Source organism: Sciurus carolinensis, chromosome 10, assembly GCF_902686445.1.
Source record: "Sciurus carolinensis chromosome 10, mSciCar1.2, whole genome shotgun sequence".
NCBI lineage: Eukaryota > Metazoa > Chordata > Mammalia > Rodentia > Sciuridae > Sciurus > Sciurus carolinensis.
The window spans coordinates 53,859,162-53,886,072 of record NC_062222.1 but is presented as its reverse complement, the minus strand read 5'-3'; the positions used below and the strand labels follow the sequence as shown (position 1 = coordinate 53,886,072).

The following is a 26,911-nucleotide window of genomic DNA, read 5'->3' as shown; positions in this document are numbered from 1 at the left end:
AGAAAACAGGAAAGTCAGGACTTGAACCCAGACTATTTGGCTTGTAAGTCAATGCAACAAAAGGCCAATAGACTGCTCAAGAGAAATGAGTTTTCAGATAAGACATTTCTGAGTTCAGTAGTTTATTACTGTCATAATGGACTGTTTATTCCTCTTTGCTGGCCCCCATCCTGGAAAGCATTAGTGTTTCAAGTGCTTCTGGTCTCGAGTAAGGAACACTAAGCTGATCCTCAGAGGTGTTCTGAGGTTTGCTAGCACTTTAAACATACTTAAAATGATACTCCAAATCACTAAGGAGAAACAAACATCATCCTTGAGCTGTCAGCTCTACTCTGTATAATCTGTTGTTTACAGAGTGTAAGCATGGATGGAAAACTACAATTGTCTTTGTAGCTGGCTCTTCCTGAGTTTGTCACATTTAATAAAATGCAATTTTGGAACCAAAGTCTTCTTTAGATCATCATCACTATATAAATATTAGAACACAGTAATGCTTAATTTGAAGAAGAATTTCTGTCCAGAATTTTCTCCAATGTCATTTTACAGCATGCACTATGCTACACCTACTCTGACCACTTATTTCTTCCTATAATCCACCAAACGCCTTCCTGTCCCTGAGACTCTGTTGTTTCCTCAGCCATCACAAAAATAGCTTCTTCCTGTGATCCAAATTTGAGTTTAAATGTGTTATCCTTACGAAGATCATCCCTGACCACCCAAACTAATGTCGTCACCCAGACATCATCATATCCCCACATTTTAATTCTCTGCACAGCATTTGTTACCCTATCATGTCCCACTGGAATAAATCAGAATGCCAGGAAGCAGGAACACTTCCTGTCTCATTTGCCACAGAATCCCCAGAACATAGAACAGAACCTGGCACAAAGCCAGGTGATCATTAGATACGTAAGTGAATGAATGAGGGAATGAGTGACTGAATACTATGTTCCTACCCATTCATATGACTGCACCGATTTAATGTCTGAACCAGGATGTCACGCAGAACATGAACTGTTACCAGAAAAGTGACCTAATATATCTTAGAGGTTCAATTTAAGATTGCTTTTATTGTTTAACATAAAAATTTCATGACTCTGAAATTTTGGCCAAAGTCAAGAACACTATAAAAAATATAGAGAAAATATGAAGCATTTCTGCAAAAATGATGTCTACCCAATAAAGAGTTTTTATGATTCTACTTCCTAAATGCAAAACAAGCTCTAGATTTGTGGATTTGTTTTGCAGTCTAGAGAAGTATGAATGATAACTGATCCCTTACTTCAGTTTTTCCAAAGTGTTTTATAACCTAGCAATAAAGGAGGTTAAACTAGAAAGCATCAAAGCAGAGATTTGAATGGTTTACTAAACCTTCAAAGATAATCTTAGCCTTCTTCAGTACTAAATGTTTCTGACTTTATCTGCTTTCACTGAAGGTTTAAAAAAAGTCATGTTCATTAAGCTCTTTGATATTCCTAAGCAGATGGAGATTCAGTAAAATAAAGCAGATGGAGATTCAGTAAAATAAAGTCTGGGGGTTCATTTGTTTTGTTCTTTTTTGGATTTTGAGGGTTTTTTGTTTGTTTGTTTTACTTTTAATCTTCAGATACCTGCTAACAAACAAAAAGCAGTAGTATCCCAACCACTTCAAAAAGAATTGGGCTCATACAAACATGGGTCTTTCCTTCCTACAAATTAGAACTCAGAACTAACCATACTCTGAATAAATTGGGTGATTGCTAAGAATGGTGAGAAAACTTAAAGGCCAGAGAAAATCACCACTTAGTTAAAATAAATGAGACACTATTAGCTTAATTGAATTGAGATGCTCAGAAAGGAACTGAAATTTTCTATCTAAAAGCAACCATAGAGTAAAATTAAGTTTTACCACCCAATCAATGATCTAATTCCAGCCTGAAGGTACATTTATTAAGAGGGAGCACTTAAATTGGTCTTCAAACACCTTCAATTCTTTTTTATTCACCAAGGTTATCAGTAAAGTATTAATAATTATAAATATATGATTCACGATCTTAACATTTGCCTCAGACATAAAACTGAATTGATATTATAGAGACAGACAAACTTTTATGGGTCAGTGTAAGGGGGTGGGCAGTGTCTGCTAAGATTCTACTACATAACAGTGACATCAGACCCGAAATGCATTTTGGCAAGACTTCACTTCTTTTGCAGATGGTTTACATTTGTGATTCTTCTAATTTAGGATCTTTATTTTTTTTAAACCTTTATTTTATTTTTATGTGGTGCTGAGGATTGAACCCACGGCCTCACGCATGCTAGGTGAGCGCTCTACCACTGAGCCACAACCCCAGCCCCAGGATCTTTATTTTAAATATGTAGAATAAGTATAACATATAATAATTCAATGTAGAATAAATTCTGCCTCCTTAAGAACTTCTTCAAGGAATAAGGATTATATTCATTACAACCATAAAGCCCTCTTGCTTTGGCAAACTTTCCCTCATATAATCCACTGTTAAAAGTTACTCACCAGGTCTTGGTTCAGTATTCCCAAACTGCAGAATGTAGCATGTAAAGAACAGAGCACAAAATAAATATTGTTGAAAGTGCAAATAGAAGCCAAAGAAAAGAAAGTGGCCTATGTAGGAAGTCCAATAATTATGAAATAAACATTCTCAATAATGCAATCTTTAAAAAATAAAAGACCTTGAAACACTGATGTTAAAGACCCACCAGTAATATCATATGCATTTCAATATTCCTTTGCTTACACTGGTTTTCATCTGGGCCTCCTATAGAGTGGAATTAAGCAACTATTTCTGGTACCCAGCATAATTGACTTGAACCTTTTACATTTTTGTCCTTGTTTTTTAAAGGAAAAATGTGCTGGCTCTCATTCTTACATTTTTATCAACTGGCATGCATGACAGAGCAACACAGCAATTCTTCATTATACTAATGGGGAAAAAATTAACTTGACATCAAGCCTAATTGAGTAAAACCTCACTAATTTTTCTAAATAGGGATAAGTCCTGCTTGATTAGTGAAAGCAATTTAGTATAGAACATGTTTAGATAAATGCACTTATATTGCCTTCCAGAACCGATACTAACAAACTGGGCTCTGACAGAAGGCATACATGTGGTAAGGTCCCTATGAAAACCTGCCACAATGTACGGATAAGATTAATGCAGCACACTGATTGCATAATAATAATTCGGTATTTCTTTAGATCACTTAAAAATTTTAGGTACAATCTTGCCAAAAAAAAGTTTCAAATATTTACAGACTTTGCCAAGATAATTCACAGTGCAGCCTATAAGCAAAAAGGAACAAATCATAATTTATCAGCTATGGTGGACTTGTAGTCACAATTAATGAGGTTTCACTATATAGGTAATCCTCTGCTCACTCTAAGTTGTGTTCCAAAAGTTCATCTGTAACTTAATTGTTCAAACTCAACTGATTAAAGCAATGTCCCTATTAGCAAGTTAGTACTATGGATAAGGGCTAAACACAGGCTTGGGATGCAAGACCCCAGGTGGGGGTCTCATCATAATATTTTCATTTATTATCTGTGTAAACTTGAGTGAATTGCACACTTAACTGAGTCTGAATTCACTCATCTCTAGTAAATTTAATACCTGCATCTCAGGGCTCCTGTAGAAATTAAACATAATAATAACTATAAAGCACCTATCACTGCATCCTCTGTTTACCTCTAGACACTTACGTTCTTTTTTCAAATATTATCTCTTTATCACAGAGTATTAGATTTGACAGTTATAGAGTAGCTTCAATAGGTTCATGAACCCCTTTAAATCATATGCACTAGTGGGTGAGTCTATATATCCCTGCTGCAAAAGTTAATGGGCTCCGTCAGTTTCCCAAGGGAAATAATAATCATTTTTTACATGGGGACACTTTCCTAAATTTTTTAAAATTAGAAAAAAACAACCAAACGTTTCAAAATAATAATTGGAAGTATCCTCTGCATCTAAGTTAGGGTTTTGCTCAATCTTATTAATCCAGGAATCTCTTATCCTCAAGATTGGTACAGGACTCGTTTTCTCAGGAAAGCATCCATGAGCAGCCACTTCACCTGCATCGCTTCTCACCCAGTGTGTGCCACATCTTTCTCAGCACAATGACTTGGGAATATCTCTACTACAGTACTTATCACCCTACACAATAACTACTTTTTTAAATGTCTACAACCACCTTTAAGGAGTACCAACTACCTGATAGGTGATCAAAAAGTTCTTGTCACATAAATAAGAATGTTTTTCTCACAAAAAGGAATTTATACTTGTCTTTTTAAAAAAGCAGTCATTTTTCCAGGTGTGAGACTACACAGCTGTTACTCAGGAGGCCGAGGTGGAAAGAATACCTTAAATTCACGAGTTCAAGACCAACCTGGGCAACACAGCAAGACCTGATTCCATAAATGAATGAATAAGATTCTTCAGATCCATGTCCAGGCTCCCTCTCCTAGACTCAGGAATACCAGGTTGCTTACCTGTGCAAGTACTAGGAGATCTACAGGGAGAAGGCCTGGCACCCTGAAAGTCATGAAATGACTGTCAAATGAAACAAATTCAAGTCTGGATAACAACTAGATTTATTCTAAAGAAGTATTGCAGAAGGGAAGATGGCAGAGCAGATCTAGGCAGCAACCCTCAACTCCCCCATAGCCGGAAACAAAGCAATGAAAGAAGAGCTGGTTAGAGAGTCCTGCGACAGAATACACACTCTAAAACTCAATACCAGATGGCTTGAGACTTGGAATTTGGTTACTGGAACAGAAAGCAAGAACAGAATTCCTTGACTCTGAACCCTGACCAGGATGGGGTCAGCGGGAGGGGTAACAAAGAGGGAGAAAAAAGCTCCTAAACCCTCTTCCTTAACAAGAGTTAGGAAGAAAAACAGACCAAGTTAAAACAGAACAGAAGCAGCAAAGACAGTGAAGAAGACACACTTTGGTCCAAATTGTGGACTGAAAGCTGAGACAGGCAGCACAGACCTTTTATAAAGTTCATAGTCAGCCTCCCTAGAAGAAATTAAATAAACTATGTTCTGAGTATAACAAATAAAACCAGAAGGAATATCTCTGAAATGGGTTGTCCCATTAATTTATCTAGAAAGAACTTATAGAGGGATTGCCGATAGCTGAAGATTACTGAAACCCCTTCCCCTCACTTTGGACAAGGGAACTGGGATGGAGCTAACCCAAGGGTAAATCATTCCAGGGAGTGCTGAACACAACCCAGCACTCTCCACAGACTCTACAGCAATTCGGGTAACAGAGGTCAACGGACATGCTACCCTAGTGGTAGACAGTACCTGGTGATCGACATTAGCCAGGGTAGAGATTTCTAAGCCACAGACCACTCACAGAGAGCCTGCATTCACAGGTTCTACTGTTGTAGATAGCCTCCAAACAATATGTCTCTGGGAAGCAGGTGTACAGAGTCCCTCAGTGGTCAGTGACAGCCCTGGACCCTGCACCCTGCACTCCTGTGCCTGAAAGAAACAACCAGCAGATACAGCACTCTCTAAGCACACAAACTCAGACTTCCAGGCTGGACTAACAAGCATTAGTTAGGGAGAAAGTCAACCAGGGAACTAGCATCTGTGCCCAAGCATCTCTAGGAGGGTCCACAACTGCCTGTCCCAAAGTCACTGGTTAACTCAACTGTCATTCAGACTCATGGACCCTAAAAAAGCAATTCCTGAGGATGACCCCAAGCAGCTACTAAAGAATGGCTTTATACACAATGACTGTACTGTACAAGGGGTTTACAGAGAAGCAGCTCAGAAACAACAGCCACTACACAGTGTGCCCACATATAAGTCCAACAAACTGCAACATGTGCATTCCAGATGAGATATCTCTAATATACCCTCCCCACAGTGCAACATCAGACTACAATTTCTCTACCTTAGAATACCACATCCTGCATACTCTGAAATATACAGGCAGAGTCACACTGGTTTTGAAAGTACTGAATTTTTTTCTTCAGGAAGGCACACAAGACTAAATCCCCTAACAGAGAATAACCTGGCTGCTAAGTCACAAATGTTTCAGTCTGTTGCCTCTTAATCAACAGAAAGCTAGTAGGTACCTAGACACACCAAAGATTTGAAGGGGCCTCCCTGGAATTGTATCAGAGGTGAGCTGGTATGATTACCACCTCCACATTGGGGAAACAGAGCAAAGAGGAGTGATGGGCATCTTCCAAAAGTCCCAAATCCTAATGAAATCCAAATCAGGAAGACTCAATAAGAAATCTCCTCATCTTGGCATGAATTAGAACGCAGATTCTCAGGCCTCAAAGATATAGTGTATAATCTTGAAAATAAAGTTGACAATACGCAAGAGATGTTATGAGACCATGACCAGAATATTCAAGAAATCTGAGATAACATTAAGAGACCAAAATAAGAAAAATTGGCATAGAAGAAGTCACCAAAATATACACTGAGGAATGCAAAATCTTTTCAATAAAATAGTATCAAAATTTTTTCAAACCTTAGGAATGAGATAGAAATACAAGAGATATTTAGAAGCCCAAATAGAAAATATCAAAAAAAAGATCCTCTCCAAAACACATTATAATTAAAATGCCTAATATACACAATAAGGAAAGAATTTTTTAAAACAAGAGAAAAATCAATGGTTACATTTAGAGGTAAACCAATTAGAATTTCTACTGGTTTCTCAGCCTGGACCCTAGAAGTCAAAAGAGCTTGGGATAATATAAACCAAGACCCAAAAGAAAACAGATGTCAACCAAGATTCTATATCCAACAAAAATACCTTCAAAAATTGAAACTGAAATTAAAACCTTCCATGATAGGAGGAAACTAAAGGGATTCATAACCACTAAGACAGCACTACAAAACATATTCAGTGAAATATTTCATACAGAAGAAAAATAAATATCAGAGCTAGGATAGGGATGAATCTCATTAGAAGAATAGTCAATTAAGGGAGAATTATATCTGAATTAAGCATTAGAAATAAATCAAGATGGCAGGAAATAAAAATCAACCCTCTAAATAACACTAAATGAAAATGGTCTTGGGGGCTAGCATTGAGGCTCAGTGGTAGAGCACTTGCCTAGCATGGGTGAGGCACTGGGTTCAATTCTCAGCACCACATATAAGTAAATGCATAAAATAAAGATCCTTCAACAACTAAAAAAATATTTAAAAAAAAGAAAGAAAATGGTCTAAATGCTTCAATCAAAAGACATGGATCAGTAAAATGGATTAAAATAAAAGATTCAAACATATGTTGTTTTCAAGATTCTCAACTTACAAAGATATCCACAGACTGAAGATGAAAGGATGGAAAAAAGATAATCCATGCAAATGGAGACAGAAAGCAGGAGGGAATAGCTATTCTTATATCTAACAAATAGATTTTAAGCCAAAATTAATCAAAAGAGGCAAAGAAGGTCACTTCATAATGGTTAAGGGAATCATCAAACAAAAAGATACAATGATTATAAATATTTATGCCCCAAATGTCAGTACACCTACATGTATAAAAGAAACACTACTCAAAATAAAGAATCAAACAGACCTCGGTGTAATAATACTGGGTGATTTCAACATACCTCTCTCACCATTAGGTCATTCAAACATAAACTATGTAAACATTCTTCAGAACTGAAAAATACTATTAAACAAATGAACTAAATACATCTATAAAATATTTTATCCACAAACAACCAATGTCACTTTCTTCTCAGTGACTCATGGAACCTTCTAATATTTTAGGACAAAAAAAAGTCTTAGCAAATAAAAAAATACACATAGAAAGTTCCTTGTAACCTATCAGATCACAATGGAATGAAATTAGAAGTCAATAACAAGATAAAATCAGAAACCATATTGACATCTGGAGATTAAACAATGCATTTCAATGAGGAATGGATCATAGAAGAAATCAGGGGAGAAATCCAAAAAATTCTTAGAAACAAATGAGAACAGAGATATAACATATCAAAATCTCTGGGACAATATGAAGGAAGTTCTAAAAGGAACATTTAAAGCATTGAGTGCCCATATTAAAAAAAAAAAAAAAAAAAAAAAAAGAAAGATTCCAAATAAATAATCTAATGTTACTAATTCAAGACCCTGAAAAAGAAAGAACAAACTAATTGCAAAATTGTAGAATACATAAAATAATTAAAATCAAGCCTAAATTAATGAAATTGAGGATAAAAAAGCAATACAAAAGATCAATGCAACAAAGAATTAGTTCTTTGAAAAGATAAACAAGATTAATAAACTCTTAGCCAAACTAACCAAAAGAAAGAGACAAAGACTCAAATAAAATTAGAGATGAAAAAGGAGAAATCACCACAGTCACTTTTGAAATCCAAATCATTAGAAACTTTTTAAAATTTATACTCCAATAAATTTGAAAATCTAGAAGATATTGACAAATTTCTCAACACATGTGATGTACCCAAATTGAAACGTGAGAATATAGAAAACATAAACAGACCAATATCAAGCTTCAAAGCAGCAATTATACAAGAAGGAAAAGCCCAGGACCAGAAGAATTCTTAACCTAGTTCTACCAGATCTTTTAAGAAAACCTAACATTAATCATCTTTAAATTATAACATGAAATAGAAGGATATAAATATAAATATTCCCAAATTCATTCTATGGAGCCAGTATCACCCTGATACAAAAATACATTAAGAAAGTACTATACTATAATTGATTAAGTTTCATCCCAGGGATGCAAGGTTGATTTAACGTACATACACAAATCAATAAATGTGATTTACAAAATAAATAGAATTAAGTACAAGAATCACATGATCATCTCAATAGGTACAGTCTTTTCCTGTATCTGTTTACTAGACTGAGACTTTCCATTTCTTACCACCCATGCAGCATAATTCCATAATTAGAATGAAGTTCAAAGGTACTAAAAATTTATACCCAAAGGACTTAAAATCAGCATACTACAGTGACATAGCCATATCAATATTTATAGCAGCTCAATTCACAATAGCTAAACTATGGAACCAAACTAGATGCCCTTCAACTGATGAATGAATAAATAAAATGTGGTACATATACACAATGGAATATTACTCAACCTTAAAAAAGAATGAAATTATGGCATTTGCTGGTAAATGAATGGAACTAGAGAATATTACACTAAGGGAAATAAGGCAAGTCCAAAGAACCAAAGGCTGAATGTTTTCTCTGATATGCGGATGATAATTCACAATAAAGGTAGAGGTAGGAATAGAGGTATTTTAGACTAGACAGAGAGGAGTGAAGGGGGGGAGCTTGGGGGTAGGAACGACAGTAGAATGAATCAAACATTATTACCCTATGTGCATATACAATCGCCTCTTTCTTGAAAATTCTTCCAAAATTGTTCCTCATTTCCCCACACCAATTCTCTACCTTCAGATTCCTTCATTATTTTGAAAACAGAACTATTTTTGTCATCCATTACTCTGGGCCAGGGCAATGCACTGATACATCTTCCTAAGGAGAGTCCAGTTCACAGTAAGAGACCATAGGTGTGCCTCTTGTTCACAACTAGAAACATTACCTGACCCATTACCCCAGCCCCTGGCCATTTTTGTCTGTTTTTTTTCTTGCTTGTGCCCCTGAGAATGGTGTTGCCTGAGACTTTACTCATCCAAGTCTCTTCTAACCTATCTCCCACTGGGACATTTGTTCTGAAAAGGAAGTAAATCAAGATCAAAATTCAATCCATCCATCAGTAGCTAAATAGATAAGGAAAATGTGGTGTATATGTATGTGTATGTACACGTCTATGTGTGTGTATAGGTATGCATGTATATGTATACATGTGTGATACACATATGTACATGTATATATACATGTGTGTGTACATATACAATTTTTAAATCTAATTCTACACAGTATTCAAAAAGACTGAAATTTCTTAATTTACAAGGCAATAGGCATGAACCTGGAGGACCTTAAGATAGAAACAGAAAGACAAATATTGCATGATCTCACTTATATCCAGAACCTAAAGAAGTCAACCTTATAGAAACAGAGAGCAGAATGGTGGTTCCCAGAATCTGGGTGGTACCAGATCCACTGTTTGACGGAGAGGTCAGACACAGAGCAGAAGCACATGGGGTTACAGCCAAACACTGCTGGGGAAAGGAAAGATGCTGGTCAAAGGGTACAAAGTTCCAGTGAGACAGGAGGAATAAGTTTTGGAGTTCTGTTGCACAGCATTACAGCCATAGTTAATAATAACGTATTTGCTATTCTTCGAATGCTCCCAGCACAATTCATGTCGAAATTTAATCCCCATTGTGAGGCCCTAGGGGAGACTAGGTGGGACCTTTAAGAGATGATTATGTCATGAGAATAGCCCTCAGGAATGGATTAACCCTTCTATGGATTAATAGATGAATGGGTTAACAAATTGTCTCCAGAGGGTATCTGTCATAAACGCCTCTTTGGTTCTGCCCTTGTATGTTCCTTGCCATATGACACCCTGTGCCACCTCAGGACTCTGTGGTCCCCACAAGCAAGAAAGATCTCGCCTAATGTAACCCCTCAAACTTGGGCCTCCCAGCCTTTAGAACCATGAGCCAAAATTTACAAATTACCTGGTTTTAGATATTCTGTTATAAAAACAAAAAACAAACTATGACAGTATTAAATTGTTAAAAGACAATGATGGTTCGACATTGCTTAGACTTGAAATGTTCTTACCACAAAATAAGATAGATAATAGATATGTTAATTAGCTTAAATTAGTATTTCCACAATGTGTGTGCATATATGTATATATGTATACCATAAATGTATGTATATAATTAATACTTATCCACTTAATTACTTAGTTTTAAAAAAAATTCAATCCAACCACCTTCATATGCTGTGTTTGAATGTGCTGTTTAGTTTTGTTCTCTGGGAAACTGTCACGGAAGTCTTGTTCCACTTGTCTGTTCTGGAAGACTTCATCAACAGAGCTCTTGGCTATGAACTGCATGTGAACTCAGGTAATCCATCTATTTTTGAATCCTCAGAATGCACCCACCTTGCCTTCACAGGAAACACACTCTGAAGTTGACAAGTGCTTATAAACCTGACATATGATCACACAACTTTGAACCAGTCATCTACTCTTTCAAGAACTATTGAATGTTCCCCCACTGACATAGAGAGTTTCGTGGATACAAGTCCACAGGAAAGTGTCAGGAGCTATTACTTGCACTTAATCTCCGTCACTTCTCAGGAATATGACAGTAATGTGTGCTAGTATGTTAGTAGCAATAATAAGATTTAATATTTACTAAACAACCATACTTAATCAGTACTTTAAAAAAATGCCTTAATAAATCCTGATAATGATGCTGCCTGCTAGATATTATTGCCAACTCATCAAGAAAGTGAGTTTTTTAAAAAATAAAGTAACTTTTTAGTGCTCAGTCAAAATTTAAACTCAGATCTCTGTAACCAAGTTTCTTGTAACAAAGCTAAGTTGCTCTACTTTTCATGTCACCAATTAATGCTCACTGATTAATACTGTAATTCAGAAATGGTACCATATTTGTTAGAAAAATACTTATTTATGCATTTATCTTTTTACCCTGCTTTAAGCCTCCCTATTCCAAAAGTAGAAAAATTTAAAAACTATACATTACCTATACTTAATTACAGTATATAAAAATTTGACACTGAGGAAAAAATTCAGTAAAAATACTCGTAAATTCTGAGTATGAAGAAACTTTCTTAACCTAATTCAGGCTATTTTTGGAAAGAAGAAAATAACTGAAATGTTATCATCAAAGTCCAAATCAAGATGAAACACCAGCAAGCATTATCACCACTTCACTCAGCAGTGTCCTGTGAGTCCTTGTCAACGTAATGAGGCAAGAAAAATTAATTTGAATGATTGGGAAGAATGAAAAAAGATGTGCTTTTTTGTTGTTGTTGAAATATATCATTTATGATACCTGTAAAGCTACAGAGTATATCAACAGAACATTTTTAAAATACTTAAAGAATGAATTATAAAACATAGAAAACCAGAAATATCATACAGAAGTCAGCCGTCCCTCAGTTGGTCTCCAAGTTCTGCACAACATCAATAAAAATCCCCAAGATTATTGATATGGAAGAAAATGACAAAGACTTTCTCCTTGGCCAAACTGGGTTAGGCTCCTCTGAGCCCTCTTCTCAGTAAGATTTCAACTGTGGGCTCCCATGTCCCTTTTTGTAGAATCCAGTTGTAGCTGAATTAGTTCATCAAGAATTATCCCACCCTTGATATTTGATCCCCATCAAAATCTGATAACATTCTTTGTTCCCCACCATCCCACAGATGATGTCTGATCACCCTGGCTTGCCCTCGGCAAAAATTCTAAGTTGGTTTGATAAAAATGCTCCTACCCTTGACATCTCCTGTTAGTAATTTTCCAACCACTGACCGCCCACACACATACACACACAACATACACTCTGCTAACAAGTAATAAATCCACAGCTGTCTTGCTGTAATTGGAACTGAATTCAGTCTCTCTCCTCTTTCACCATAGAATTGACCCCAATTGCGCCAGTCTTAAATAAAGTCCTCCTACACAGTTTCAAAAAATGTTAGAATACGTTTTCTTTAACTCAGATTATTAAGAAAAAAGATCAACCAAAGATAAATAAAACAGAAGAACAGGAAACATAAAAGTAAACATAGCCAATTTAAGTACATGAAAAAATGCTCAACTTTGCTAAAACTCAGAAATATTCAAAAGAATACTATTTCAAACTGATTAAATTGTCAAGAAATTTTTTTAAATTGTGAAATTTCCAAATATTAATAAAGACATGGAGGAAATGTAATTTACTTTTTGCCGCTGATGAGAGGATAAATAAATATAACAGTTTGAAGAACAACTTGTTATTGCTCAGTAAAATTAAATATGTTCATAATCTGTGACCCATTTCTTACCTATCTAGCTGTATACCCAACTTTTCCCACAGATGTTCAATAAGACAATTAAGCCAAATGCCTAAGTTATTCATTATATATAACAAATTAATGTCTCATCTGGGCACACAAAGTAATCCTATATACTTAAGAGGAGAGAAAACTCAGCCATAAATGCCTAACATGGAACATTTTCACACTGAGAATTGTTCTGCCGGAAATGCTATTATCAACCCTGCCTCAGCCCTAGACAAACTTTCACACACAGGCAAAATAAGAAATGTGCAAGAATATACATTGTAGAAGTGTTTGTTAGAGAAAAACCTGGACAGACAAAAATTATTATCAGGGAAAATGGAAAAACATGTACTAGTAAAAACACGCCTTTAAAATAAATGAATTAGAAGTCAAGGGTTGAATATTTTCTCTCATGTGCAAAAGTTAGAAAGAAATAAGGAACAAAAAAAAAAGGTGATCTCATAAAAATAGAATTGGGAACAGCAGAGTAGAGGAAGAAGACCAAGGGAAGGGGGGAGGGAAGGGTTAAAGGTAGAAACATGAAATGACATTGGCCAAATTATGCTAAATGCATTTAAATATATATCACAATGAATTCCACTTTTATGTACAAGTATAATTTGCCAATTAAAAAGTAAATAATGAGAAGACCAGTAGAGAAGAGGAAGGTAATGGGGGACAAAGTATATACAAAATAAGCCAAACCCAAAAAAACCAAAGCCCAAATGTTTCCTCTGATATGCAGATACTAATTCACAATAACAGGGGTATGCTAGGGAGAGTTAGGGTTACTTTAGATTAGGTAGATGGGAGTGAAGGGAGGGGTAGGGATATGAAGGGTAGGAATGACAGTAGAGTGAAACAGACATAATTACCTCATGTACATGTATGATTGCATGACCAATGTGATCCTGCAATATGTATAATCAGAAAAATGAGAGATTATACTCCATTTATATATGGTCTGTCAAATGTAAAAATGCATTCTACTGTCATGTACAACTAATTAGAACAAATAAAAAATGTTTTTAAAAAGGAGACAGAAAGGGGAAGTACTAGGGAATGAAATGGAACAAATTATGCCACAGGCATCAATGTCACAGTGAACCCCACTACTATGTATAATTACAATGCACTCATAGGAAAGGGGAAATTTTTTTAAATGAAACAATGAATTTGAGCAATAAGTGCTAAAACAAGCAAAAGAAAAGTAAGTTGCCCAATATAGTAGACAACATCTTTTTTTACAGTATCAAAATGTAAAAGAACACAATATATTGCTTATGGCTATATAACTATATATGTAGTTTACGAAGGCATGAACACATATGGCAACAGATATGAATTTATGATAATATTAATGAAATATATGCATAATTGAAAGCTATAAAGCAATGAAAAGTCATGAACAACCATCACAGGCAGCAATAAAAATTAATTTTATAAATAGAACATTGAGCAATAAAAGGCAGATTAAAAGATTACATTCCCTATGAAAAACTCCATAATGTTAGAAGTGAGAACAGCAAGGCATAATGACAACAGAGAGGCTCAAGTTCAAGTTTGGCCTCTGAATTGCTGGTGATACTGTTTCATGCTCCAAGTGGTGGTAATACAGGCAGATTCACTTTGTAAACATTTAGAAAGCCCTGATGATGGTGTGCGAGTTTTCCTGTGAGTATACTTTGCTTCAATAAAAATATTTATCTGGAGAAAATTAACCATCTTTCCTCTTCTTCCTACCTCTTCAGGACTTTCTCCCTGCTTCTCTAATGACACCATAATTTCTTTTGTAACCCAGGCTTATATGTTCATTTTTGAACAACCCCAGTAGACCAGCTCTTGCCAAGAACAAACACTACTAACTGGAAATTGGCCAAAATTGGTCAAAGTTTGTCCAGAACAGATCCTGTTCTCTTTGCATTTCACACATCAAGTTGGAAATCAAGAATTTTTTGGAGTCTTATCCTAATAACATGTACCAAAAGTTTCTGTCCACTTGAATAATATTCTCTGAATGAAATATTAAAGATTCTTAGGCAAACAATGTGTAGAGTAGAAATTAGTGGGTTTCTCTAGCAATTTCTAGGGAAATAGAGAGGGCCTATCTGGGAATATCTTGTCTTTGAACAATTGTTCTTTCTTTTCCTTTTTATTTCAAGATATTCATTTATTCAGCAAAAATCCTGTGTGGGTGTGTGTAGTGTGTGTGCATGTGATACTATACACAGAAAGAAAAGAAAAACTTAAAAGTCTTCAAGTCGCATCCAGAACTCACATTTTTATAAATTTTCAGTTATGTTAGCATAGATCTGAATGCAAATATCAATGTATTAAATGAACCCCACAAAAATATTAACCATTGGGGGCCTGGGGTTGTGGCTCAGTGGTAGAGTGCTTGCCTAGCATGTGTGAGGCACTGGGTTCAATTCTCAGCGCCACAAATAAATAAATAAAATAAAGGTCCATTGACAACTAAAGAAATAATTTGAAAAAAAATTAACCATTTAAATGTTTATTGCATGATTAAGTAAAATGTTACCTTTTCCTAAGGTTACCAAAACAATCCTTGACTGAGACCTGTAAGCAACTTTCAAACAGACAAAACAGCACATTTCAGATTTGGAATATGCCAAAGCACCTTCATCCACATACTCTCAACTGATTATATTAGCTGGCCTGGGATTGGTGGTGCAAATGTTTTCTCTATGAACTTCACATGCATGGGCATCCTCTGTGTGAGGACAAGAATAGGGAGGTCCTAGCTGACCAAATGATTAGCTGATGCAAGGAGTCACAGCAGACAGCTTTCAATTCCTCCTGACCAAGAAATTGCTTTCTAGGTACTGAAGAAACTGATTTTGCTAAAATTAATTACCAGTTGGGAACAGTAGCTCATGCATGTAATCCCAGGGACTTGGATGAGGCAGGAGGAATGCAAGTTCAAGGCCAGACTCAGCAACATAGAGATCCTTAGCCACTTAGCAAAACCCTGTCTCAAAAAAAATTTTTTAAATAAAGGACTGGGGATGTAGCTCAGGGTTAAGTTCCCCCTGGATTCAATCCCGTGTGTGTGTCTGTGTGTGTGTGTGTGTGTGTGCGCGCACGCGTGCGTGTGTGTATGTTTAAGTATATATTCAAAATATACACATATATTTATGTATTTAAGTGTTTAGAACTTTATTTTATCTGAAAAAATGAAAGGGTTTCCCTTTCTTGGCAAGTTGCTTCAGCTAAAATTTTAAGGCTTTCCATTGAGCTCTGATTTAATTTAGATTGCATGTACTAGCTCAGGTAGTACGATTCTGTTCACTGCTACTCTATCTGATCCTTCAAACTACCATTTCTATATTTTGCACCACTAAATTCTTCATATTCACAATGAACCTATTATAACATTTCTATACCCAGATTCAAAAAATTAACACTGCCAACTATAAAACTTAATTCAATTTTAAGAGATTTGATGTGCCCCAATTATTTCAACTATGTGACAAACATCTTTCATATATAATCAAGGCATTATTATTTCACGTTCATTCAAATAAACCAAATGTGTCAGGCTGTGACAGATAGAACTAGACTTATTGGGTGCATAGTCAGACAATTCTGACAGAGAATCTGGTGCAAAGCCTGATAATATCATCATTCAAGTGGTAAATTAAATTAGACTTTAAAGTTCTGTTCCATTAAGTGAGAGTAAATGTTCCAAATTCCCTTAATCTATCTGACAGATCAATGGCAGGCTGGTAAGCATCTACATTCAGAAGGTTGTCTTTACTAAATTAACTACAAGTTTTAAAACTCACTTTACTTTCTAGGAAAAGTATTCAAATTGTAAGAAAGATAAATAATACAAATGAGAAGACATGGAATTTTGTGTATTTTACTTTTATGTTATATTGTTCTATCCTAGAGGGAAAATACACACATTCAAACATCTGTAAGGTTGAGTACCAGAAGCCATCTTCTAAAGGATAACCTGTATATATTTAACATTTAAAATAGAAGGTATTCCCAGAGGAGTGAAAGATGCATAGGACTTGATAAGATGACTATGATAAAAACTAAGGAAAGAAAAAAAGTCAGCAAATGGAAGAAGTAGGAGACATAAATTTGTCACATGTGTGCAACATGTTCACACTATGTTGCATGGTCAGCCCGTGATAAATTATTTAACTTTCACAAAAATTAAGTAGTTAAAGATTTTTCTATTCACTTAACAGATAAGCAAACAAAGGTTCAGAGGTGTTAATTATCTCCAAATCACACAATATAATTTATTGCTAAGATGTGAACACTGGGCAGTCTAATTCCAAGGCCTTGACTTCATCTCCATACCCAGCAGCTGCACAAGAGCCAGGAGATTCAGAGGAAACACCAGGACAGTGACAGCTACAACACAGTACTGGGTCACTGGGACCACCTGGTGAGACTTTCCTAATGCAACAGGGAAGGAACGGGTTCCAGTGAAAAATCTGCCTTCAGATTCCAAGCATTTAGTCAATAAGACGTGCTCCAATATTAACTATAGGAATAGCTCAGAAAAAAAGAAGATGAGGGTTAAGAATACAGTGTGCTGCCCATATGAATCACTTGTATCATTCCAAAGAGAAAGTTCGTAGAATAGGTAGTATACCTATATATATTTTTATAATATATAAAAATTATATATGATGAATCATTTGGGGAGATGAAGAGGAGGAGGAGGGAACACATAAAAACAAATCAGCAACAGACACAGAGCAGGGAGTAATGATCGGCCATACACTCAGGAAACAGGACGCCTTGGTTTAAATTAACTTTCTACCTGTATGACTTTGGGTAAGTTACTTAACTTCTCTGTATGTCAGTTTCCACACCTATACGATGGAATAGCTGTACTTGCCTTGGAGGGTTATTACTATGAGGATTAAATGAGTTAACGTATGTAAAGCACATAAATTTACAGTTAATATCTGTCATCCAGATGATCTTCTTTCAGAATTAGCCAGTCTTTCAAGAAGTTTATCAGTGTGGGGAAGGAAGTGTGAGAAATCCTGGGGAGCAGAAAGTCAAGATGGAAGAATAGGTTGAGGTAGAAAAGAGAAAGAGTGTTTGTAGACATGGGGAGAGAAGAGATTCAGGAAAAATAAATGAAAACTGGAAGGGGTCCCGAGAAAGATGAGAATGTTTGTAGGAACTGCCTTTAGAAATGAGAAAGGATGGGAGCTCTAACACTAAAGGGAAGGTGACGGTGACAAGGAGGAGAAGGGGGCACAGTGTATTTTTGGGAAGTAAGAGATGAGGGGACAGCCAAGTTGCCAGGGTTCCTCACTGAAGTAGGAACAGGGAGAATGAGAACTTTCTGGAGTATTAAAAAAAAAAGTGAGACCAGTTTTTATTGAAGATGTGGAAAGTTGTTAAGAGAGATGAATAAAAGAACAGCTGACGTCAGTGAAGTGTGCACTCAACTTGGTGGGACGTAGGCACCATTTTCATGACTTTAGCACCACTTAGGGGAGAGCTAGATTAAATGGCCTGCAGAGGGCAAAGGAGCGTTGAGGTGAACCTGGTGAGAGCAGATTCCAGCAACCCAGACCCCTCCTCATGACTGTCCAGCTGTACATCCACCTTTGCAAGCACCAAACAAGCAATACAAATCACTTCTTATGGAAATTTGTATTTTTTGTTGTTGGTTGATTTGGAAGGGGGGAGATGAAAAGAGGAGGATAAAGTCTTTTCTTCACAGATGAAAAAAATCAACAAGAAGCAAAGTGATGCTGGCCTCAGAACTGCAGAGAAAGCTCACTGATTGGAAGCACCAAGTACCACTGAAGGTCGAAGGCAAACAATGAAACTAAAACTAAGAGCATTGGTTGCAAGCCAATTTCAGGAGCAGTTTGAACCTTCAGATCTTTCCTTCCCAGACAATGAAAGCAAGGTGAGTGTTGCAAGCGATGAATGGAGATTTACCCTTTGGGGGAACTGAACCAGAATAACCTTCATGCAAAGACTCAAAGCAAGTTGAAGGCTGACATCCAGTTCAGTGCTGGAGGCAGGGGTACACAGTCAAATATTGTTAGTGTCCCAGCCCCTTCTCCTCCCCACTTCCCAACATAAGCAGCCAGAAGAAAATTCCAGCCTTCTTACCTCCAGGTAAAAACAAAGGAAAACCAAATTACTCAAAAGAATGGTAATCAAGAACCACGTGTGCACAGAGCTTCCAATCAGTTTCCAAATTCATAGTTAAACATACATTTATATACACGTGTATATACATATATGATACATTAAAAATGCACATGTATATACATATATACGTGTGTATATATATGCATTTTTTTACTTTTCTTTGCAAAATATATTATATTTCAGCTGTATTATCAAGGGCAGAAAGTTTATTGATTCCATCCCACTGATAAATATTAACGGTACTTGGTACACGGTATGTATCAGGTACTTGATAAACACTTGCTGAATGAATCACTATTTATCTAAACTCTTACACTCTCACAGAGAGCCAAACACTTCAAAAATGTTCTTTTTATATTTGAAGGGTATTGCTTAATATGAGTTATTGCCAAAGTAATTCCCCCTAGCATCACCACACTTAGCAACTAAATTCCACTTCACTGCACCTCAATTTTAAACATAAAAATCATAATAGCTTCTAAAAAAAATGGTTGGATGAATTTTTCTTTTTTTATAAAAATACTCGAATCATATTATATTCTTATTATCATCTATTCTTAGATGAAAGCACAAAAGAGTTCATAAGGAGACTGATTACAGACTTCTGGAGGAATGAGCTACACTGTCCCTCTAGTGGCCCTGAAGAGCTAAAACACCCTTCCAAAGAACATACCATTCCTGGGGAATCAGCAGCTGGTAAACAGTCCTTCAAAAGCTGTGGCACAAAGTGGGAAAACCTCACCTAACAGTACATGTACCACTGAAACGACACTTCCAGGTGGTTACATAGGAAAGTCAGAAGAAAGAAAAAAGCAATGTAACAAAGTGAGATGTGACACATTACATTGTGACAATAATTGAATAACTGGAGAAATAAAATCCTGTACTCCCCTTCTCTTTTCCCCTTATTCCCCTCACCTTTCCCCCTAAACATGCATGCCTCTGGGTACCTGCACTGCACAAACACATGCACACGCACACACACACCACACAGACTGCTATGCCTCAGATATACTGGATCTGGAGCAAGGGTACTGAAGAATCTCACGTCATTTGTCTAAACGCTTAAAAGTTATAATCAAACTAAGAAACTATTAAGTATCTTCTACTGTGATAAATATGCTTCCATGATAAAAAAATATTTTTAGTTGTGTAAAGCTATCATTTTTTTATGACTAAGCACAGACAAAATACCAAAGACAACTAAATGTAGTACTCTTGCATACGGATTCTCCTATGATGAGTCAGAACTATTTGGTTGAATAATAAAATAAAGATATCCCCAAGTCACATATTTTATTTATTCTATAACATTTCTTTTGTTCTTCTTACATTTCAGCCAAATCAAGAATCATGTTGTTAAAAATCTAGATTTGCGACATAATTCATGTTCTATTGATAGTAATACCAAATTAGACTACTTACAATTTTTAAGTAGTTTCTAACTTTATTACATTTTGAAGAAAAAAAACTTCACTCTGTTGAAATAGTAGCAACTAAAATTGTCAACAAAATTCTTAAAGTTACATTTAGACCCTAATGAACCATGAATTTTATGTATCATGGTCAATCATTTTAATGGGTCACCTAGGTTCAATTATTTTATCATACAAAATAGAAGAAACTATTCTGATTTTGTTATTAAAATCACTATCACTTATATTGCAACACCTACTGTCTCTTAAAGCAATGTCTAGAACTTTAATATACATTGTTTCTTGGATTCCATTCCTTTTCCTGTTTTATACAATCAGAAGAAAACAAAATAGCAATATGTTGCTTAATTTGTTAAATCTCGCTTCCTTTGAGACTCTTACTCCAATGAAATGTCCACAAAACAGTCTTCTTAAGATTTGGTGTCAGTCCAGGCACAATGGCACACACCTATAATCCCAGCAACTAGGGAAGCTGAGGCAGGAGAATCACAAGTTCAAGGTCATCCTCAGCAGCTTAGTGAGGCCCTAAGCAGCTTGGTGAGGCCCTGTCTCAAAATAAAAAATAAAAAGGGCTGAGGATGTGGCTCAATGGTTAACTGCCCTCTAGGCTCATTCCCAAGTATTAGGGGAAAAAAAAAAAGTAGTCTCAGTACAACTTTTGTGGCTCATCTCAAGGCTGGGTACACAGCTGCCATCTGAGCATGCACGGTGTCTGTTTTCTTCAGCTGACCTCTTATTCCTGGAAGTATATTTCCAGAATTCTAGTTTCATTTTATTCTCTCAGTAAATTGGTAGTTTATATAGATTAACAACTCCACAGTGATTTTCATTCAATATATTGAAGGAATTGTGCCAGAGGTTTCCAGTATTGATTTTGGGAAATTCAATACTATTCTGTTTTCAGTTTCCTTGTTTGTGACCTGTTTAATTTCTCCTAAAGTTTTTAGAACGTTCTATTCTCAGATATTTGTGTGACTAGTTCTTTCTCAGTATTCAATTCTCTGATGACTTCTTTAGGGACCTTTCCTGACCAGTCAATAAAAAGAAGCCCCCACATACCACTCTCAATCACCTTATTTTATTTCCATCAAAATATTTATTGTTATCTGATATTTTCTTGATTGACTCTTTGCTATATGGTCTGTTTCCACTGAATAAACTGTGAGGTCACCAGTGTTTGGGATAAGAGCAGGTACTTAAAAATGCTTATTGAATAAATGAATGAAAATCCCATTCACCACCACTACTGCCAGAAGTAGAGTAAAAATAGTCTTTTGATTCTATTTCTATACTACCTGAAGCAGGGTAATGTCTAGGACCCCATATTTGTCATAGCGCTTACATTTATTACAAACATGTTGTCAGGCATAGCTAGTCCTAAACCAGTAACCTTACAACCTTGACTACATTTGAACTTTTGAGCAGTTCAACTTATTTGTTAAAAAAATTCGTATTAACCTCTTATGAAGCTAAAGCCTTTGGAAGACATCCTTTGTGCAAATAGAAATATCCTTTCGGTTCACTCTGATTCTTGAGGCACATTTGGCAGGTAGCTCACCATGGTAAGTTCATGAGAAGGAACAGTTCTGAAATCAGATTTTCCAGAGAGGTCACACTGAGGTTCTCGATGGTTGAGGAGGTCCTCAGCCCTCCAAACATTTTAATTCCAAAGATTCAAGCTCCTTCTCCACAGAACTATAGTTCTCCCTCAGAGTAAGAATTCAAGTTGGGCTCCAAATTTCATGGCAGAGTATCACCTCTACCATCTAGTATCTGAAGGATTATTAATCATTTTTTAAACCAGCAACATATCTCATTGACACTTGAACCACTATCAGAGTTCAATCATGATTTCACTATGATCCAGTATTTGCCAAAAGTTTGCATAAAGCATAAAGAATTAAGATACATAGTGCAGGGAAGGGGTTGCGGTTTTTCTGTTTGGGTTGTTTTGTTTTGTTTTGTTCTTGTTTTTGTTTGTTTGTTTTGTTGTTGTTTGGTTTTGGTACTGGGGATTGAACCCAGGGTAACTTAACCACTGAGCCACATATCCAACCCTTTTTTATTTTTTATTGTGAGACAGGGTCTCACTAAGTTGCTTAGGACCTTACTAAGTTGTTGAGGCTTGCTTTGAAATTGAGATCCTCCTGCCTAAGCCTACTCAGCCACTAGGATTATAGGCATATGTTACCATGCTAGGCACAAGGAAGGGTTTTAATTATCATTCTCTAAGTTATCTCTGCTATGCCCTGCATTAAATTGTTTCTTCAGAAAGCAATATCCTTGGGACAAATTTTTCTCCCCCACCGAAAATAAAAACTTGGGGGGGTATGAAAAATGATGGAAGGAGACAGACATCATTACCCTATGTACATGTATGATTACACGAATGGTATGAATCCTCATTGTGTACAACCATAGAAATGAAATGATGTACCCCATTTGTGTACAATGAATCAAAATGTAGTCTGTAAAAAATTAAAAGTTAAATTTTAAAAAAAGAGTTAATGTGATCATCTTGTTTCTAGTAGAGTTACATGAGGAAGGAACTCCATAGGTTTCTCCATCAGACAGCCTCTTAATGACCCAAGATTTGACACTTAGAAGCTGAGTGTTCTTGGGTTTGTTACATAGTCTCTCTAAGCCACAGTCTTCTAATGATAACAGGACTTGTCCCCTACATAGAGGGTCAAATGAGGTAATTAACCTAATGTTCCAGACATAGTCCTTGAGCTTTTAATAACCACTGTTGCAATTATAAGAAATTTTTTGAAATCCCAGAGATTTGGGAGACTAAGGCAGGAGAATTGCAAGTTCAAAATCAGCCTCAGCAAATTAGCCCTAAGCAACTTAGCAAGACTGTCTCAAAATTTAAAAAAAAAAAAAATTAATTTTTTTAAATTAAATTTAAAACAAGGATTGGGGGTATAGCTCAGTGGCTAAAGCAACCCGGGGTTCAATCCCTGGTACTAAAAAGAGAAAAAAAGAAATTTAAACATTTTCATATTATTTGCAAAATCATGGCTTAAAGCATCATTCATTACATTGCATAAAACAATTTCCTCTTTGATTAGTGCTAACACAAAACTGCCTCTTCAAACACACTTAAGATTTTCCTTCATCAGGTAGGGAGAAGTTATGATCAACCATGTTTTCTTTCTAGAAGGAAACTCAGGTGATTTATCATAATACCTTCTTCCAGATATCTCTTTTCTGCTATTTCCCCCTTAGCTGGCTTTTCTTTTCATTTTATTTTTAAGGTACACTTTAATATTGTGTATATCTTTGTAGCTTGTAGTCTGCCCTTTACTTGCTGAGTAAACCTGGAGAGGTTATTTAACATCTTAAGATTCACTTTCTTCATCTGCCAAATGAGAATTTTCGTGGACATCAATGGTATCGTCATCCCAGCACACACACAAACACACCCTTTTTATGGTGCTGGGGTAACTGAACCCAAGGCCTTGTACATGCCAAGCAAGTGCTCTTCCATTCAACTACATCCCAGCTTTCCAAAACCCCCTTATGGTAACCTCTCTCCCACTCATCTATATTCCTTTAAAGTCAAACGAGGGACTCAACTATCAAAGCACTTAGATTAGTCTAGAAGTGACCATCTAAATCAAGATGGACCAGGAATACACCTGCAAGGAATTTTGGATTTAAAGTAATAGGGAGATCATTTCCTTCTAGTAGCTGAAATTATAAGACATAACTAGCAGTTGTTAGTGGCCACATTTCCCACTTAGAGAAGGAGGTGGTTCAAAGGGAAGGGAAAGAATGATGATAAGATGCAGACAAGAGGAGAGAGACAGTGTATGAATTCTAATCATTTCTGGGTTCTTGCTCTTCCAGTAGCTTGGTTTATCACTAGACATCCCAGTATCTTCCAAAAAAACTGAGTGTTCTTGGGTTTATACACTATTTGTTTATATATTATTTGAGTTTGACTTCCATAACTTGAAACCAAAATACCTCTAATACATATAAATAACCCTTGACTTTGAGTATTCACAATTTCTTTCTTAAATCACTTGTTCAGAGCAAATATGTAGAAGGAAAGAAGGGAAAAGATGCAGACTTACATTCTACTTACCTCATTTTTCTAGGACGAAGTCTGATATACAGTAATGTACAAAATACTGGCTCGACTGTATTCACATCGGTCTTTGCATGTGATAAAAAACATGAGATAAAGTAAAAGAAATAAATGAAATCACCATAACATACCTGGAGAGAGATTACACTGACATTATCAAAATGGATATGTCCATTGGGCTCTGTGACTGCAGGATTTGCATAGCATGTCACACCATTGATTGCAGGTAGTGTTTTAGGTTGATGCACTTTTTCTTGAGGACCAAAGTCGTCATTTCCAAAGTGAGTGTGATCATTCTACATGAATAAAAAAGATGATGAATAGATTGTAAGAAGAAAAAAAGATGGCTCACACAGACAAGAAAGTAGTTTACTGTTTTTCATCTAAAGACAACATTTTTTTTTTTAAATTTCAGGTCTACATGTAAGGCATACTTTTTAGATTTACAAACTCTCTCACTATTTAAATGTATTCCCATTTATTAGATTCTGTCACTTCTGCTTTTCATATTAGGGTACATATACTTTCCTGCTTTGGTGAATATGAATGGAATACAAGTTATATGCATATGTTACTTGACATTAAATTGTTGGTACTTATTCCAAATTCTACAATAAGAATCAAGTATTTTCTTATACTTGTCAACATATTGAGCTTTTCATTCTCCTCATATGCATGAGTCTAATAACATAATTACAAGATCAAAATTTCTGCCTATGGTTAAGGAGTTTTAGAGGGTAACCTATCACATGCTTTAAATAAAGTCCATCTACCTGACCATACGTCTTTAACAACATCTTCAGTGTTCTTTCAAAAAAGAAAAATATGTAAAATCCACCAAACACAGCAACTGCTTTCTCAATATAGTTGTCAACTTTAGGATTAAATCCAAATGCCTGAGGGAAGAAAAGAGATAAGTCAGGTAAAACTAAGTAATTTAACTTGATTTCTGGAAAATAATACCATAATTTGTCAGTATACAATTTTCATAAAAGTTCTAAGTATACCTTCACATCCAAGTAATTTCAGGAATTCACCTGCCAAAATCACAAAACAAATATTCTGAAATTTGAGTAGCCAAACCATGTGAGATGGCAGAGAAATCTGACAACCAGGTGTTGTCCCATTAAATAAAACCACCAGATGATCTCACAGTTTCTTCCCTAGAACACCTAGGGCAATAGGGTTTTGAAAAAGTAATTTTTTAGCAGTGAAGAAGGAGCATTGATTCTCATCTTTATGAGATGATATTAGATCGAGGTGATGAAGAGAAAGGAGATATTGACTACTACTCACTTTCTCTAAAAGTAATGCATTTTCCCACAATATCCAGAGTAAAGATTCTCAGTCTTAATATCTCTCTCTCTCTCTCTCTCTCTCTCTCTCTCTCTCTCTCTCTCAAGATTTTTAAAGCAATTATGACAGGCCATTTGGTTGGATTATTATTTTCCCAGAGAGAGCTATATGAACCTACAGAATACTGATAAGTTCTAGAAATCAATGACTGGGACCAAGAATAAAAAAGGAAGGCAGATTTAAGATCACTGTCAGTCAGTCAGTCTCTCTCTCTCTCTCTCTCTCTCTCTCTCTCTCTCTCTCTCTCATACACACACACACACACACACACATGAGAATGAAATCCATAGTTTAAACAAAAAGACAAGAGTTGGACTTCAAAGTCACAAAGAGTCAAGGTGCCCCAACACATGAGAAACATTAACCACTTAACATTAACATTAAGCACTTAACCACTGAGCCACATCCCAGCCTTTTTTAAAATATTTTTATTTTGAGAGAGGAACTCTCTAAGTCTTAGGGCTTCACTAAGTTGCCGAGACTGGATTTGAACTTGTGCTCCTCCTGCCTCAGCCTCCCAAGCTGCTGGGATGATAGGTGTGCACTACAATGCCCAGCCAGATTCTTTATATTAGTACATTTTCAATAAAATATAAAACCTTAAAATAATAGATGTGAAGGCTCTAGTCCACATATTGGTTTATTTAATTTGGTGTATGTGTGTGTTTCGTGCTATGGGTTGAACCCAGAGCCTCACACATGCTAGGCAAGTTACCCACCACTGAGCTACATCCCTGATCCAGTTTGTTTAATTTAATTGGACTTGCAAGTGAGATGATAAATACATGTATTATACATGTATATTAAATGTACAAAATTTATTTTTAGTCATAAAACCTGCTCTGTCAAGTTAGCTGGGTTTCTAACCAATTGTATGGTTAT

General features: G+C 35.9%; 1 protein-coding gene across 2 annotated transcripts in view; it reads right to left on the bottom strand.

The window, feature by feature from the left end:
* Positions 1-26,911, bottom strand: part of Slc39a8 (solute carrier family 39 member 8) — a 79,346-nt gene that overhangs the window by 15,727 nt on the left and 36,708 nt on the right. For both annotated transcript variants that reach the window (XM_047567053.1, XM_047567054.1), the window contains 2 exons: positions 25,447-25,569; positions 24,805-24,969 (listed from right to left, as the gene is read on the bottom strand). In XM_047567053.1, coding sequence (XP_047423009.1) covers positions 24,805-24,969; positions 25,447-25,569 — 288 coding nt within the window. The remainder of the gene's footprint in view (positions 1-24,804; positions 24,970-25,446; positions 25,570-26,911) is intronic.